Source organism: Vipera berus, assembly GCF_964194415.1.
Source record: "Vipera berus genome assembly, chromosome: 2".
Classification (NCBI taxonomy): domain Eukaryota; kingdom Metazoa; phylum Chordata; class Lepidosauria; order Squamata; family Viperidae; genus Vipera; species Vipera berus.
Window position 1 is genome coordinate 257,884,583 of NC_138203.1, and position 17,502 is coordinate 257,902,084.

Below are 17,502 nucleotides of genomic sequence, written 5' to 3' on the forward strand. Positions count from 1 at the left end.
ACCGGTTTGATCGCCTCGCAGTCCAAGGGACTCGCAGGAGTCTTCTCCAGCACCACAGTTCAAAGGCCTCAATTCTTTGGCGCTCAGCCTTTCTTATGGTCCAACTTTCACTGCCACACATTGCAATTTCTTGCACTGCATTTTTGCAATAGCAAATTCCTTACTGTATAATCAAGAGTATTCATAATAATGATAACCTGTTTCTTTGAATATCCTGATTGTGCTGTCATAATTATGCATATAATATTCTGAACATGTTATCAAGGTCTTTGAAATAATGATAGAGGTTGTGCAGATCTGGAGGGAAAGGAACAAGCTCACACTCAAACCCAAGTGATTGACCCTCTATAGTCCTGAACAAGATCACACTTTCCCCTACTGGACTGGGCCAAAATTTAGGGGACTTTTTGGAGTAATACAACAGCCAGGGAGATCTTCAGATAAATTCAACTAGTGTACCAGTTGTGGCCATACCATAACTGGGAGGCACTTTAGACAACCATTCATACTTTGATCACCTCAATACATGGGGCAGCCCTTGAAGAGCACTGAGAGACTGCAGCTGGTTCTGAATGGGGAATTATGTCAGGGTTCTTTGTTTTCTAAGACTGGACACACCACAGTGTAGAAGATAAGTCTACAAAACACTTCATTGTAACACACACCTTTCATTGGATTGACTCCATGCTCCTAGCTTTTGCAAACTGATATAGCCGTAGAAATAAGTCTTTGATTGTTAGCCCTTATAAGAAATAAAAGACTTTTGTAAAATGGATTTGACCTCGTTTAATCTCGTGGGGATTAATTGCTGGCTCAGTGTTATTGCTCTGCTTCTGGTTCCTACCAAGCTCTATGCCAAGCTTCAGGCAGAAATCACACCATAATTGGCTTTTTACTGTAGCTGTATCATCCTGGCAGTTGACCACAATCTGCTTGCCTGTATGAATCATACATTTCAAACATCACTTCCTGCTTCCTAATCTGCTTGTTGTCTTCTTTTTCTCTTACACAGTCATACTTTGTAGCTTTACCCCACTCCGTAGAGGATTAAGCTGCGCACGGATGTCAGCTCATTCCTAAAAGTGCCAGGTTGTGGCTCAGTTAGCTAGACATCTGGAACACTGGCATGGATGCTTATGAGTCAACCAAGAGTGGGGGAAATGAATGAATGAATGAATGAATGAATGAATGAATGAATGAATGAATGAATGAATGAACAAATGCATCTCTTCTCAGGCTCCTGGAGCTGTAAACATTTACTGGCCTTTGGGAGAAACAATGTGCTGAGCCATTCCTTGGGCAAGTGGGTGTGGGAAGCATTTTTCCTCGGCTGAAGACAGCAACCTCAGTTTCATTCTCTCACACATGGTAGGTCTGCATAACACTTCTGCACTGCTTACCAGTAGGATTTGGGCGCATTTCAAGATGCTGAGCATTACCTACAAAGCCCTTCATGGCATACAGCCTGGTTATCCAAGGGTCTTGTCTTCCATACTTTTGCCCATTGCACAAGAACTAGTCAGGTGGACATGTTCCTGGTCCTATCAATTAAAGTATCATCTGATAGAACCCAAGAAGCAGACCCTTTATGTCATAGCTCCCGCCCTCTAGAATGACATCCCCCCAAAGATATAATAATAATAATAATAATAATAATAATAATAATAATAATAATAATAATAATAATAATAATAATAATAGTAATAATAATAATGTGGAAAGGGACCTTGGAGGTCATCTAGTCCAAGCCCCTGCTCAGGTAGGAAACCCTATATCATTTCAGACAAACGGCTGTCCAGTCTCTTCTTAAAAACTTCCAGTGTTGGAGCATTCACAGCTTCTGGAGGCAGGTTCTTCCACTGGTTAATTGTTCTAACTGTCAGAAAAATTCTCCTTAGTTGTAGGTTGCTTCTCTCTTTGGTTAGTTTCCATCTGTTGCTTCTTGTCCTGCCTTCAGATGCTTTAGAGAATAGCTTGACTCACTCTTCTTTGTGGCAGCCCCTTAGATATTGGAACACTGCTATCATGTCCCTCCTCGTCCTTCTCTTCATTAAACTAGACATACCCAATTCCAGCAACTATTCCTTCTATGTTTTAGCCTCCAGTTCCCTGATCATCTTTGTTGCTCTTCTCTGTACTCTTTCTAGAGTTTCAACATCTTTTTTATATTGTGGTGACCAAAACTAGATGCAGTATTCCAAGCATGGCCTTACCAAGACATTGTAAAGTGGTATTAACACTTCTATCCCTCAATTAATGCAGTCTACCACTGTGTTGGCTTTTTTGGCAGCTGCAGCTGACTGCTGGCTCATATATAAGCGATTGTCCACTAGGACTCCAAGATCCCTCTCACAGTTACTACTGTTGAGCGAGGTACCACTTATATTATTGAGCGAGATACCACTTATTCTATAACTGTACATTTAATAACACTTCACATGATCTTGATTCTATCCCTCTGTTAATGCAGCCTAGCACTGTGTTGTATGGCCTCCATCCAGACATTGTTCAGATGAGCTCTTAAAACCCAGATCTTGGGTTAGAGTGGGTAATAAACCCCTTGTGAAGACAATTGCTTCATTGCAATTTGTTATTTTTTTCAAATATTTGCTTTTAGTATTGGTTGTATTGGACTGTTTAAAATTCATACTGTTCACCAGCCGGCACCATTGTGAAATGGAATAACTTATAAATATAAATCATATTATATTATATAACAAGAAATCTGCTTACAGAAAGATCACATTGATTCTACAAAAGAAACAACTTTGCAAATAGAAATGCTTAATATTTAAAAGAGGGCATATGAGATTTTTTATATATATTATGCTTTCCTGTAGGCTTTCCTGTTTTAGGTTGTTGTTTTTTTTTTGAGAGAGAGATAATTTAAGTAAAATGTCCTCAGCTTATGGACTGGCTTTATGGAGTCTCTTTCTACATTTCCTATGAGGAATTCAATTAAAATTGTTTAGTGGAATGCATAAAGCATTGCTACTTTTCACATGAGCTAACAAATTTAAATAGTGTTTCACTCTTTATGGCTTCTTATCTTCCATATATAGACATAAAATAATATTTCTGAATTGTTCCTAGACCAATTAGAGAAGAGCTTTACTCACACAGAGCAGAAGGGCAGATTTACAATACCTTTGTACCATGTTGCATTTGTAAGTCTTAAAGGGGAAGTATTAATTATTAATAATTATTGTTATCAAATTGTAAATTATGAATGAATTAATGGTTCGTTAAATTTAATTTTATTCACATAAACATTTTGTGTAACCATTGACTGCATAATCCACCCTTACATGCAATAGTCTGTATTTTATGCATCTTCTACATTTAAATGTTATCCCTACATTTTAAAGAACAGTACTGAAGGTAAGGCATGTATGGTGGAATGGAGAGCAGTATGAAAGTAATATTCTAATCTCTCACCAGATATAATATACATCTTCATGGGAGTCTAATCTAATCCAGCCCCATTAGTATGTCTCTTTTATCCCACCTTGCAATAAAAACATAGGTGTTACTTTTCTGGATCATCTGTTCAGGCATTTAGTCACTAATGACCAGGGCTTTTTTTGTCATAGAACACCCAGAAAAGAGTTCCGGCACCTTTTTTTGGATGGAACCTTGTAGGGTAGGCAAGGCGGGTTGTATGACGTGTCTGACCTTTTTTTTTTTTTTTTTTTACAAAAAAAGCACTGCTAATGACAGCCAATGAGTTATAATGTAACCTCTGCTACATGTACTGCATGGGTGCCAACTTGCTTCTGAGCCCAATTTAAAGTGTTAGTTATTACCTTTAAAGCAGAGGTCACCAACTTTTGGGGCACCAGGGACTGGTTCCTTGGAGAGAGATTTTTCTGCGGACTGGGGTGGGCGTGGATTAATGTACTGCCTGCATCCCATGGATGGGGCTTTGCTTGTTTGTGCAGCCCAGTTGCTGGCATGCCGCAGCCATGGACCAGGGGTTGAGGACCCTTGCTTTAAAGCATAGGGCCAGATTATTTGAGGAAACATCTTGTCCTGATTTCTTTGACCCATCATACCCAGGCAGAGAGGGAAGGCATATTACAAACCCTGTCAGTTAAAGAATTTTACTGATGGAGTCTAGGAAATAGCCTTCCCTGTTGCATTCCCCCAGATTGCCCAGAGACGGGCCCCCTGCTTTCCTGGCCTCCTGGAAAAGTATTAAGACCAGGCTCTGCCAACTTGCCTGGCAATTCAAAGGTGCTGTGCAACTCTAGGGGTAGTTGGTGGGCTGAAGGTTCTTCTTCTGCCTTTTAGCTCTGTAATTGTTCTTTTTAATTTTGTTTTAATCTGGTTTTTTAACTTTGTTTTTAACTATAGCAATGGCACCTAGATGCATATACTATCCCATAGTGCCTTAACAGCATTCTATGAGCAGTTTACAATGTCAGCATATTGCCCCCAACAATCTGGATTTTTACCATTTCATTTTACAATTTCAGAAGGATGAAAGGCTGAGTCAATTTTGAGCCCCATCAGGATCGAACTCCAGGCTGTGGGCAGAGTTAGCCTGAAATACTGCATTCTAACCACTGTGCCAAATCATACAGCTTTTATATGATTTTTCCATTTTATTTGTAAACTACGCGGAGGGATGCAAGTGTGGTGGGCAATACAAAAATTTGATACATGATAAAAATAAATAAAGGTGAAGCTTACTGGAAGGATATAATGCAACAGCCATGCTCTATTCTTTCCACGTAATGTTTAGGAAGCAAATGTACAATGGCTTCCCATTATGAAGATTCCATATGGCTTTTCATGATTAATAGCCATTCATATGTTTATGTTCCACAAATTTATCTTATCTGTTTTAAAATTACCATCAGCACATTCTAATTAAATTTAATGACTCATATTTTCTTAGCTAACCCCAGCTATGTTGTCGAATTCTGATGGTGCTAAGCAAAATTGTAATCAGAGTCTGTTCACTGCTGGCATTTTCCAACTATGGCCCTTTACAATTTGATTTTTAAGAAATGCCAGTATTTTTTCTTGTCTCTGAGACAGAATGTAATCTAATGAAATTTGCAAGTGAAATAGGACCTGTCAGAATCTGTGGTAGATTCCAGACAAATAAATTGAACTATTTTTTTTAGTGCAAAGGAAAAGAAGGAATATTGATGCCCCTTTCTAAATGTAGAACAACTGATTATTGGAGACGGAGACTAGTGGGATGTAAAAGAAGGATTGGCAGAACCTGGAGTTGGAGTCAAAAGAGGAATCAGTCTAGAGTCACTCTGTGTTAATGAAGTGTTAATACCACTTTATAACACCTTGTTAAGGCCACAGTTGGAATACTGCATCCAGTTTTGGTCACCACGATGTAAAAAGATGTTGAGACTCTAGAAAGAGTACAGAGAAGAGCAACAAAGATGATTGGGGGACTGGAGGCTAAAACATATAAGGAACGGTTGCTGGTATTGGGTATGTCTAGTTTAATGAAGAGAAGGATTGGGGGTGACATGACAGCAGTGTTCCAATTTCTCAGGGTTGCCACAAAGAAGAGGGAGTCAAGCTATTTTCCAAAGCACCTGAAAGTAAGACAAGAAGCAATGGATTAAAATAATCAAAGAGAGAAGCAACTTAGAACTAAAGAGAAATTTCCTGACAGAACAATTAATCAATGGAACAACCTGCCTCCAGAAGTTGTGAATGCCCCAACACTGGAAGTTTTTAAGAAGAGACTGGACAATGATTTGTCTGAAATGGTATAGTTTTCCTGCCTGAGCAGCGGGTTAGACTGCAAGACCTCCAACGTCCCTTTCAACTCTATTATTATTTTTATTGATCATCACACAGTCAGCCAAATGTTCAGACTGGATTTGGTATTTTTGTCTACCTATCGAGTCCTTACCAAGGACCTGGGATAGGCAGATGTGGATGTTTGATGGTATTATAGATATCGTCGCAGGATGGAAGCAGTTCCTCATAAGGCTGCCTTTTGCAATTGACTAATGGCGAATTTGTCAGTGCCAGTGGTGTTCAAATGGTGCTCCAGTTATTTTTTTTTATTTATTTATCTATTTTTTATTTATTTTAATTCCATTTATATCCCGCCCTTCTCCGAAGACTCAGGGCAGCTTACAAGATTAGCAGTAGCCTTCATTCTATGTATATGCCTGCTTATTAGGGCTTTCACACACACCCCAAGCGGCATTATTACAAAGTCAGCTTAATTGCCCCCAACAATCTGGGTCCTCATTTTACCTACCTCGGAAGGATGGAAGGCTGAGTCAACCTTGAGCCTGGTGGGATGCGAACCTGCACTAATTGCAGGCAGCTGGTTTTACTTAAGGAGGCATTAGCCCCCTGCTCCACCAAGGCTCTTTTAGGATTGCACCCAAGGCACCTATTACTATTGGTACTACCCTTGCTTGCCTTTGCCACACTCGTTCTATTTCTATTTGTAGGTCTTTGTATTTTGTTATCTTCTCCAGTTCTTTCTCATCTATTCTGCTTTTCTCCAGGCACTTCCACATCCACTATGCAGACTTTTTTGTCTTTCTTATCGATAATTGTTAGGTCTGGGGTATTATGTGGCAGATGCTTGTCTGTTTGAATTCTAAATTATTATTATTATTAATATTATTATTAATATTATTATTAATATTATTATTAATATTATTATTAATATTATTATTAATATTATTATTAATATTATTATTAATCATTGCACAGTCAGCCAGATGTTCAGACTGGATTTGCCATTTTTGTCTACCTATCAAGTCCTTACCAAGGTCCTGGGATAGGCAGATGTGGATGTTTGATGGTATTACAGATATCGTTGCAGGATGGAAGCAGTTCCTAGTAAGGCTGCCTTTTGCAATTGAGTAATGGCGAATTTGTCAATGCCCATGGTGTTCAAGTGGTGCTCCAGTTGTTTTGGGATTGCAGTCAAGGCACCTATTACTATTGGTACTACCCTTGCTTGCCTTTGCCACAGTCTTTCTATTTCTATTTGTAGGTCTTTGTTGTTGTTGTTGTTGTTATTATTATTATAAAACTTTTATTCATTAAACATGAAACTCAGTCAACTGAACACTCAAACTGACTGGCACTAATGGTTGACACGGGTTGCTGCCAGCATCCTGGGTATCAACCAGGTATCTCCTTAAAATGTAAGATGTTCCGAGTAGCACAGTTTTTTGTAGCTTTGCTGGAGTTATTGCAGGAAGCTGCAATTTCTTGATGTGTTTTGCAAAGTTTTTGGACATAGTTCCCAGTGCCCCGATGACAATCGGTATCACTGTTACATGTTTCATCCATAATCACGCAGTTTTGATGGCCAGGTCGCGGTATTTCATAATTTTTTCCAGTTCTTTTTCTTCGACTCTGGCATCTCCTCGTACAGCGATATCAATCAACTGTACGCTTCGGTTCTCTACAACTGTGATATCTGGCGTGTTGTGTTCCAAATGGTGATCTGTCTGTATTCGGAAGTCCCACAATATCTTCACCCTTTCATTCTTGACAACTTTTTCCACTCTATGTTCCCACAACTTTTCGGACACAGGCAAGTCGTATTTTTTACACAATGCCCAGTGGATTAGTTTAGCAACTCGGTCATGTCTAGCTTTGTAATCAGTTTGCGCGATTTTGCTGCACTCATATATTAAATGTGAAACAGTTTCAACTTTGTTGTTGCAAAGTCGGCAATTTGGATTGTCAGTAGATTTTTGTATCTTCACTTTCATGGCATTAGTTTGTAGTGCTTGTTCTTGAGCAGCCAGTATTAAGCCTTCTATTGCTTTCTTGATGGTTCCAATCTTAAGCCATGCCCATGTCAAGTTGTTATCACATTTTCCTTCAATGTTTTTCAAATGTTGTCCATGCAAAGCTTTGGTTTTCCATCTATTTAATCTATCATCTAGCCGTTTTTCCTTATATTCTGCCTTTGTTTCTGTTATTTTGATAATGCTCTCTGTTTTCACAGCCTGCAGCAATTTTTCTGTACTTTGATTCACATAGTCATTCAAACTTCATTTTTCTTCTTCTACAGTTTGGTGGATTTGCAGTAGCCCTCTGCCCCCTATTATTCTTGGCAGGTACAATCTGTTGATGTCACTTCGTGGATGTAGAGCGTGGTGCATATTCAAAGGTTTACGCATTTTCCAGTCTAGGTGTTCCAATTCGGCCAATGCCCAGTTGATAATTCCATCTGGGTAGCATATCACTGGGACTGCCCATGTATTAATGGCTTTGATTATATTTACACCATTCAGCTTTGATTTTAGTATTTTGCGGACTCTCCTGATGTATTCCTTTTGTGTTGACTCTTTGACTTTTCCATTCAAGATGTTATCTGCTTCCATTATGCCTAGGTATTTGTAACCATCATCCTTTGCTAGTGCTTTCATAATACTTCCGTTTCCCAGTTCTATTCCTTCTATTTTTCCCATTTTTCCTCATTGCATAGATAATATAGCACATTTTCCAAGTCCAAAGTCCATTCTGATGTCGCTGCTAAACAGTTGAACTGCGCTGAGTATTGATTAAAGTTCAGTGTGGCTTTTTGCATACAGTTTTAAGTCATCCATGTATAGTAGATGGTTTATCTTGCCATGCTGGCTTGAGATGTGGTATCCCAGTTTTGTGTTTTGTAATATTATTGTCAATGGAATTAATGCGATGTTGAACAGTAGTGGTGAAAGTGAGTCCCCTTGGAAGATTCCTCGTCTGATGTTGATTTTTGATGATGATGATGATGATGATGATGATGATGATGATGATGATGTCACTCTTTTTACTCCACCCCCAGATTCTGCCACTCCTTCTCCTATAGGATAATACTAAAAGATTAGTTCACTTCTCTTTTCCATAGCAGAAACCACAGTAGCAGTTAAGCCAGTCATCAAGTTAAAAGGTCACCACTCCCTTCTCCCTGTGGTCATGTGATCACATTTTGGGGACTTAGCAACTGGTTGGATATTTTATGGCTGTTTGCAGGATCCTATAGTCACAACACTATTTACAACATTTTTTTTAAAACCAGTGTTTAGTTGCTGTTTCCAGTAAAAACTGCCCAATGCAAACAATGAGATTCTTATTTATTAAAAAAAAATCCCTAATGAAGTTTTCCTTGCTGCTTTTATAGATATTTGTGGGCCATCGGCAAAAATGTCTGGAAGAGATGGAAGAAAAGGTTCTTTGTACTGGTGCAGGTAATGCTTCAACTAAAACTTATATATTTATTATTCTTTAACACCATGTTGTAATACAATTAGGCTCTAAGTGCAGGATACTTTGCTGTGGTTCACACAAAAACCAAAACTATTATGAGTGAGAGACCACACATTACAGTCAGTATAACAAAGCTCATTACAGCATAGGCTTACAGATGAACAAAGTTTATGACATGTAAATGCTGTGAAATTGTAAGGTGTAAACTCTAGGATTGTAAATATTGGGCAGTTTATGGAGGAACTCAGTGGGACAAGTGAGGCGACTAGTTCCTCTATTAACCCGGGTGTCAAACTCACCGTGTCACGTGATGTGTCGCGACTTTTTTGCATTGCCGGAGCTGGGGTGGGCGTGGCCTCAGCATGATGCAAGCGACCCGCTCTATAACTTTCAACAGACTCCATCCTGAATATATGAGGAAAATTAGAAGGACTGCAATGTCCTCATTGCCCTTCTGCTTTAGATTTATTCTGCATGTAAAGAAGTAGCTTAATGAGTGCTGATTAAGCACACAGACATAGGAAGAAAGATGCACAAAATTTAACTGAAGAAAGGTTATCTACTCGTGAATTAGAAAATGAGGATGGAGGAGAAGCATTTTCTTTTATGACATTCTTTTGGAGATGAAGTTGCTGCTTCTATTTCTTGTGTCTGACACCAGAAGCCCTGGCATTTTACTCTCACTGCCAGGACTTCTTATCCATGCCTTAAGTGCCTAATTATAGTATCACAATTACTATTGTATGGGGTTCTCAATGTGCATGTCTTCTTCTTCTTCTTCTTCTTCTTCTTCTTCTTCTTCTTCTTCTTCTTCTTCTTCTTCTTCCTCCTTCTCCTCCTCCTCTTCCTCCTCTTCCTCCTTCTCCTTCTCCTCTACCCAGTGGACTCTTTAATTAACATCTTTATTTTACATGTTTGTATTATTTAATCTTGTTTTAAGAAATGGTGACCTACTTCAAGATCGTCTGGATGGTAGGGTATAGAGGTATACATTTAAATGAATAAGTAAGCAAAAATATTTACATTAGCAAATAGCAGTAAATGAGATTTGTTATAGTTAACTTGATAGAATTATTAGAGGAGCATGTCATTCTAGGTCAGAATGAGCGATTAATTTATTTGGGATTATTTGGGATTCAGTTCAGTACATGAAATAAATGTCCTCTTTGTGGTTTATGGGTTGATGCTATGTGTGAACTAGTGAGGCTTAATCAATAAGTAAGTATGTAAGTTTAGTAAGATGTCCAAACTACCTACAGGTAGTCCTTGCTTACTGGCCACTATTGGGACCAACAATTCCATTACTAGTGACAACAACTGTGCTGCACATTGAAAACCACATTTTTCCCCTTTCTCTTTTGGAGTGTGGATGCAAGACATGATTTCTCTTTTAGGCTGCTTTGGGCACCTCCACCCAAAGATTTTGTACAGCTTCAGAACCAGCTCTGGACCGGCATGCACTCACATCTCTACTTCTGCTACAGCTAATACTGTCACTGTTTGAAACCCACAGAGCTGAAAAAGAGAATAATGATAGTTTCAGTGAGAAATAACCATTTTTGGGTTTCCTTAATTCTTAATTTGTTGCCATTGTTGTTTTTGCTTTGTTTTGGGGTAACATGCAGTTTAACAAGTTTTGGGTTCATTAAAATTAGAATCACTGCAGGTAATACGTCGTACATATTCAAGTACAGCTGAGTTTATTTTATATTAGTCTCTTGCATCCTGAGTGCCTCTCAGTACAGTTCGTTTCTTCTAGTGATGGCACGCAGGCAACAGCACTACTTTAGTTTCTAGTGTAGAAATCTTACCTTGCAAAAAAATATAATGCAGATGGGTCAGTCGTACAGAAAGAATAAACAAGGATCAAATTGTTAGATTAATCTACGAAGGGAGAGTGAGTGGACTAAGAAGAAGGGGGAGACCAAGGAGGCTGTGGTTGGAAGGAACCGATGAGATCCTCAAAACAAATGAGGTGAGAAAGTTTTTTTTTTAAAAAAAAAATGCTATGGATGAAATATAGTGGTAGAAGTAAGTATGGTTTGCAAAGATAGAGTGGTATGAATGAGAGAATAACAGAGTTAGAAGGGACCTTGGAGGTCTTCTAGTCCAACCCCCTGCTTAGGCAGGAAACCTATAGTATTTCAGACAAATGGTTGTCCAGTCTCTTCTTAAACATTTCCAGTGTTGGAGCATTCAAAACCTCTGGAGGCAAGTCATTTCTTTGGCTGATTGTTCTAACAGTCAGGAAATGTATGCGAGTGATCTATGATAATTGATGCCCAGTGTAAACTAACTTTAGATGATGTTGATGAAGATTCTCTGTCATCCAGGTAGAGTTGTCTGGAAGTTGAGTCATGTTGAACTGGACTTCTTTTCTTTTTGGTTTGAAACTTTTTGCTGCTTAAATTTCAAACCAAAAAGAAAAGAAGTCCCATTGGCATGACTTAACTTCCAGATAACTTTAGATTCATTCTTTTCTTTATCTCATGCTTCCAGTCATTTATTTATTTATTTATTTATTTATTTATTTATTTATTTATTTATTTATTTATTTATTTATTTATTTATTTATTTATTTATTTATACCCCTTTTCTACACTTTGCATAACTGCTTCGCGCAAAACAGAATAGTATTTAGGAGTAGGTTTATATATTTTTCCTGCGGTTTCTTTGTTTTGCCTGCATTTTTCTAGAGCAGTCTTCCATACCCAGTGCCCTATAGAGTTTTGGGACTACAACTCTAGAACTGTTATTGATAGATCCAGAATGCCAGGATGGGCAAAGCTGTTCTGAAAGCTGCCCAGATTATTTCAGATCATTCTGTGCTGCCTTTCAGGATTAGCACAATAAAACCAACAAAAGAGAATAAATAATAAAAGACTGTTCACAGTACTAGAAGTAAAGAGAAAACAGAACTCAGAATTGAAGCTAGCACTCATTACACAGAAAGCATGAGCAAATGAAGAAATATTTAAATTTTCCATAAAAGATGGCAGTGATTTAGAGCCTTCCCTTGGTTTAAAACAGAAATGTTTCTGTAATCAGAAATGAAACTTTTGCTTCAATGCTCAACTTCCTCATCCATACAATTCATCTGGCCTTTTCTTTAAAATGCTGTTTATTTAATCTTGAATGGTTTAGGTGGGCATTGGTTGCAATACCATTACTGTATTCTGAAAGTATTTAGTCTGAGTAATGTAAGCAAGCTTGAAACATAGAGTGCTCTGATTTTACTATATGTCTTCTGTATATCGCTTACTATTCTAATAGCAAATTTACTCTCTGAGAGGAACAGAATGTTAATTGCATGCAAATTTCAAGGCAGAGACTTATTATTCACCTCATTGTAAATTCTGAAATATGCAGTGTGAAAGCCATGGCAGAATATGACCTCAAGGTTAAGAATGAAAATTATCTACAGCATCATAAATCAAGGAGAAAAAGAATGGCAAAGTCACTCTAAGTGCTCCTAACTGGCTAGAGAACCTCAGAAAAGCTTTTAAATTGCACAAGTAGGTAGATAATGTAACTGTTGAATGTCAAGGCCGTAAGCCAATAGTCATTTATGATCTTGTTTGATCTTTCCTCACTTTCTTCTTTACATCAATATGCTGAGACTCTCAGGGACTCCTCTCCTAAACATTTAAAACAAAAACTGTAGCTGAGATGCAATTTATTGTTAACCTTTAAAATCAGTAGAAATGATAGGTATCGCACTTCTAAGGTATTATACCAAAAGCAAATGCTTTGAGGGCTAAAAAAAATAGGCTTTTCTTTTTTGCTGTCTCAGATTTGTTTTTAGTTAATCATGTAAGTAGTAGTGAAATCATGACACTGATACAAGTGAGGACAGACATGTTTTAGGGACATTCTCCTGCGAGAATCAAAACTAGCTCTGTGCAGCCATTCCAAAGGGGAAGAAGATGGAGGCTCTTTTCCAGACAACACTTGGGGAAATGTATCAAAATACTATTCAGTCAGCATCCTGCAAGCATGTGGTCGCATTCCATCTTGAAGTCCTCAGCATGGCCATAGGTTTACTGATTACTCTTTTGTAGGATAACACAACATTCTGAATCATAAACTACTGGCTGACTTCATATACCCTCTAGGCTACAAAGAAAACTAGCCAAGATTGAAACTAATAAAGCATAGCCTCTGTCTTTAACTGACTTGGTTAAGTGTGATAGACAACCCAGTTCCTGTCTCCATAGTGCCACCAACCAGTTGCTGGTACCAAGTCTATAGAAACAGTCAGCCTGCAGCCAATGATTCTCAATTTCAAATTGCTTGATTCTTCTTCTGTATATGGAGATCTTCTATAGTTTCAATCCCTTCATCACAGATTAATCTTCTTGATCTGATACAGAGAACCTTTTGACAGTTTTATATATTTTTATAGGTGATTATTAACAAATCAGGGGATACCCTTCATCTCAAGCATAGTTCAATACTTTCTTCTTTTTAAGTAGCAGGCAAATCTGTTGTCTTTTTATTTCTAGTTTGTTTGTTCTTGAGTACTTCTAAACCATATGGTTTTAATCTGTCCCATCATCTGTTGTGCTTTGTTATTGGATCACGATGCTTTTTTTTTTTAGCTTTGCTTGATTTGTTTACTTTGGCAATCCTGGCAGAAACATATCCTTTCCACTGTAGAAAGAAATAAATACCTGAAAAGGCTAAATGAAAGGGAACAGAAAAGGGCATGATTGAAAGAATGGTGCTGAAGTAAAACAGGTTTGCATATCTTTCCTTGAGCTGAAAACTTTACGTTGTCAATTGGGAGCCACGCAGCAAAAAATAATGGGGAAGACTCAGATTAAAAACTCAAATTGACTCCAGCATCTGGTTTACAGGTATACAAAATTCAATGTAGTTAATAAAATTACTGCCATGTGTTTATTCCCATTCTGTCTCACTGATGATGGCATTTGGTAGCAACTTTTGGAATTCTTTGGGGATCACACTAAAAGTTGGTGAAGTACAATGGTGCCCCCTGACTAAGAAAAGATTAAGGTTTCCAAGTCTGTAAAATGTTGAAGATGGAAAGTTGAGAAAAATTATGAAGGAACTGAAGAAATTAGTCATTTTTCTTGCCTCCATATTAGAACTCTCTTTTTTTTACTTAGATTGATTTGTAATGAGTTCAGACAAAAAAAACCCAATTCTTCCATTAGCCAGAATAAATAAAGATGCACATAATGGCTAAGACTATGTTTTCCTTAGTATGTGTCCAGAGTATCTTCATAAATTTCCAGAATGGAAAATTCATGAATGACTTCATTAAAAAGGCAAACAATGTGACATGAATCAGCAAGGTGCATATCTGAACTGACTTGAACATGTTCACAAATTAGAAACTGTCAAACATGATATTAACTACTAGTGTAGGGAATACTGATGAAGCATAACTACTTGGTATCTGTATTCAGAAGATGATTACTTATGAGTACTAAGAACATAAAGAGGGTACAAAAATGTACAAGGTAGCTCTATTTTCTGGCCACTGGCATTCGTACTCCCTCAACCATCAAATAACATTAAATTGGCATCAACTACAGTATATACACAGAAGTCTCAATCCACAGTGATGGACGTTCAGACTGACCAACTTGGTGGGGGAAAATTGTTATTATAAACTTAATTTCACATAGATCCCTTCACATTGATGCTGATTATCCATAAGTGTCAGCTCCTTGAGACTAACAGCCATAAATACTTCCTTCCTCTATTTTCCTCTGCCTTATGTATTAAATAGGGCTTGTACCTCTGTTATCTCTGCCGTTATCTCTGCTAGATTTCTGCTAGAAATCTCTGGATTTGGGTGTCAGTGATTGATGTGTGGCTCTTCTCGAGAATGAAAATTATTTTGCTTCTGCAAAAATAAACTGTGCTTAAAGAAAAATTAAGACTTTGGTTGCTGAGTTAGGGAACATACTATTTAAAAAACAGTTGCAGGGAGATATTTTTAAAAAATGTTAAAACCAGATTACAAAGGATTCACAGCATTGCCTGAAAATGTGAAATATGCTGATTCTCTCATTTCATTTTTGTATAGTAATTAGGCTTCTGATTATTTCAGCATCTGGAAGCTAGAGACAAGGAAATGGCAACAATAATTTCAATAATCACCCAGGAGGTGGCAGCAACATACTAGTTATTGGCAAACAGTGCCCATAATGGAAAAACAACTCCAGATATTCTTTAGATGTTGTCTTGTTCAACCACAATCTTTGCAGATTCAGAAATTAGCCCAGTGGTGGGATTCAAATATCTGAACAACCGGTTCTCTTATTGGATGCAGGCTTGAGCCTCCGAGGCCTAGAACGGACTTCCAGAAGTGGCATCCATGCACTTCCAGTGGGCCGTTCTAAACCTGAGAGGCCTCCTCCAGGCCTCCGAGGCCTAGAACGGACTTCCAGAAGCAGTGTGCATTCAGCTGGTTCTCCAAACTCAGCAAAATTTAGCTACTGGTTCTCCAAACTAGTGCGAACCGGCTGAATCCCACCACTGAATTAGCCTTGTTGTGTTTACACTGTGTAGAGCATTCAGAACATTCAAAATTTACTATATTTACCAGTAGAAAGCAAAAGTTTCTTTCCCAAAATATCTAGCTATAGGGAGGCAATCTTGCATTTCTCAGAAGAATTGAAGACTGTCGGAATGGTGGAGGTACCACCATTTTCTTACCGATTTGGCCTGGATGTCATTGAAGAATAGCTAGAAAATTAACTACTGCTCGGGTGGATCTTTTAGCCCCATAAATGTTGCACTTCTCTCTTCTTTTCCTTTCCTTTTCTATCTAGATTTACCTTTTCCCTTTGTTGCATGCCCAGGTGTGCAAACAAAGTTCAGGGACTACACTTTGCATTTATATTTTTTCATAGGAAAGGAAGAGTTAACCAGTGAGAGAAAAAGTTGATTACAGCATCTCTACGGAATATACTATAAGGTGTGAAGGGCAAATTGTACAGCATATATTTTGCACTCATGTTCTATAATTATTCAGTCATGGGCTGCGTCATGTTCACTGAGTCTAGGTCAGTGATGCCAAACCGTTTGGTCTTGGTGTGTCAAAAATTTAGAATATGCTTAATTTTACATCTCCTCAAACAAAAGAGAACCAATTCTCTCTCTCTCTCTCTCTCTCCCTCCCTCCCCCCCTCTCTCTCTCTCCCCACCTTCCCATCTAGGCCCACCCTGGACAGCAGCACTCAGTAGCAATGATGAGACTGGGCCTGAATTCAAAACCTCAGTCTTGAAGTCAACCTCAGCCCTAGCACCACTGCTGCCACTCAAAAAAACCATCTCATGCCATTCCCCAAGACACGTGAGCCTTGGGGAACAGCATGATCCCCACTATTCCCCAGGATCTACTGCAGGCCACTTACTTCCAGGCACTGTTCTCTTTCTGTTGACAGGCCCCTACTGCTTATACCCAAGGCCGCTTTGGGTTGCATGAGGCCTTCCTTCTTGAAGCAGCTTCAGAGAATGCTATTCTGCATCCTCTGGAACCTCCAAAAACTGCACGAAAGCATGTCCCATTCTTGCACAATTTTGGGAGGCTCCAGAGGCTGCATGGCAGCATAAACCCCTTCTCACACAGCCCCCTCAAATTGCACAAGAATGGGCATGCTGGTGTTGGTGAATGCTGGCGTGTAATGAAAAACACCATGGTGTGTCACTTTTGGCACATATGTCACAGGTTCACCATCACTGGTTTAAAATTGCTTTTGCCATCATTGCTTTTCTGACAGCAATAGGTTTGCTTGTTCGAAACAAGGAACTGAGTGAAAACCAGCCAGTTAGTTCAACCAGGCAAAAACATTGCTATGGTATGCTACTTCAGAAGATTTAAATGAGCAGCAGACTTAGGGCAAATAGCTAAGAGATTTATGCCATTGTTGATTTTGAACAAGGAAATGAACAGGGACCTGTATACTATAAGGAATGACACAATTTCCAACTAGATCTTATGAATAAACTTATAGTTTATTTACACCTACCTGTTAGCTTGGAAATCTTTGAGGGAAATACCCAAAGTCCATTGGAGCTTGGCGGCTTATAAATTTAAATAAATTATGATAATATCATTTTAAATCATAATATAGGATTATAACTCATACTGATGATCTCACATCAGATGTGAGATGGCAATAAAGACATTTGGATGAGTCCTGTGAATAGATATAATATACCTCCTTCGAAATAAGTTTCCTTTGTGTACATTTTTGAAGAGCGAGACGAAAGTTCTGAGGAAACTTTGAATTATTGTATGGG

The 17,502-nt window shown here is 38.4% G+C and overlaps 1 protein-coding gene across 6 annotated transcripts in view; it reads left to right on the top strand.

Moving 5' to 3' along the window:
* The window catches only part of CADPS (calcium dependent secretion activator), a gene marked incomplete at both ends in the record, with an annotated part of 451,066 nt that overhangs the window by 229,648 nt on the left and 203,916 nt on the right, over nucleotides 1–17,502 (top strand). For all 6 annotated transcript variants that reach the window (XM_081320037.1, XM_081320036.1, XM_081320040.1 and 3 more), the window contains one exon: nucleotides 9,134–9,200. In XM_081320037.1, coding sequence (XP_081176163.1) covers nucleotides 9,134–9,200 — 67 coding nt within the window. The remainder of the gene's footprint in view (nucleotides 1–9,133; nucleotides 9,201–17,502) is intronic.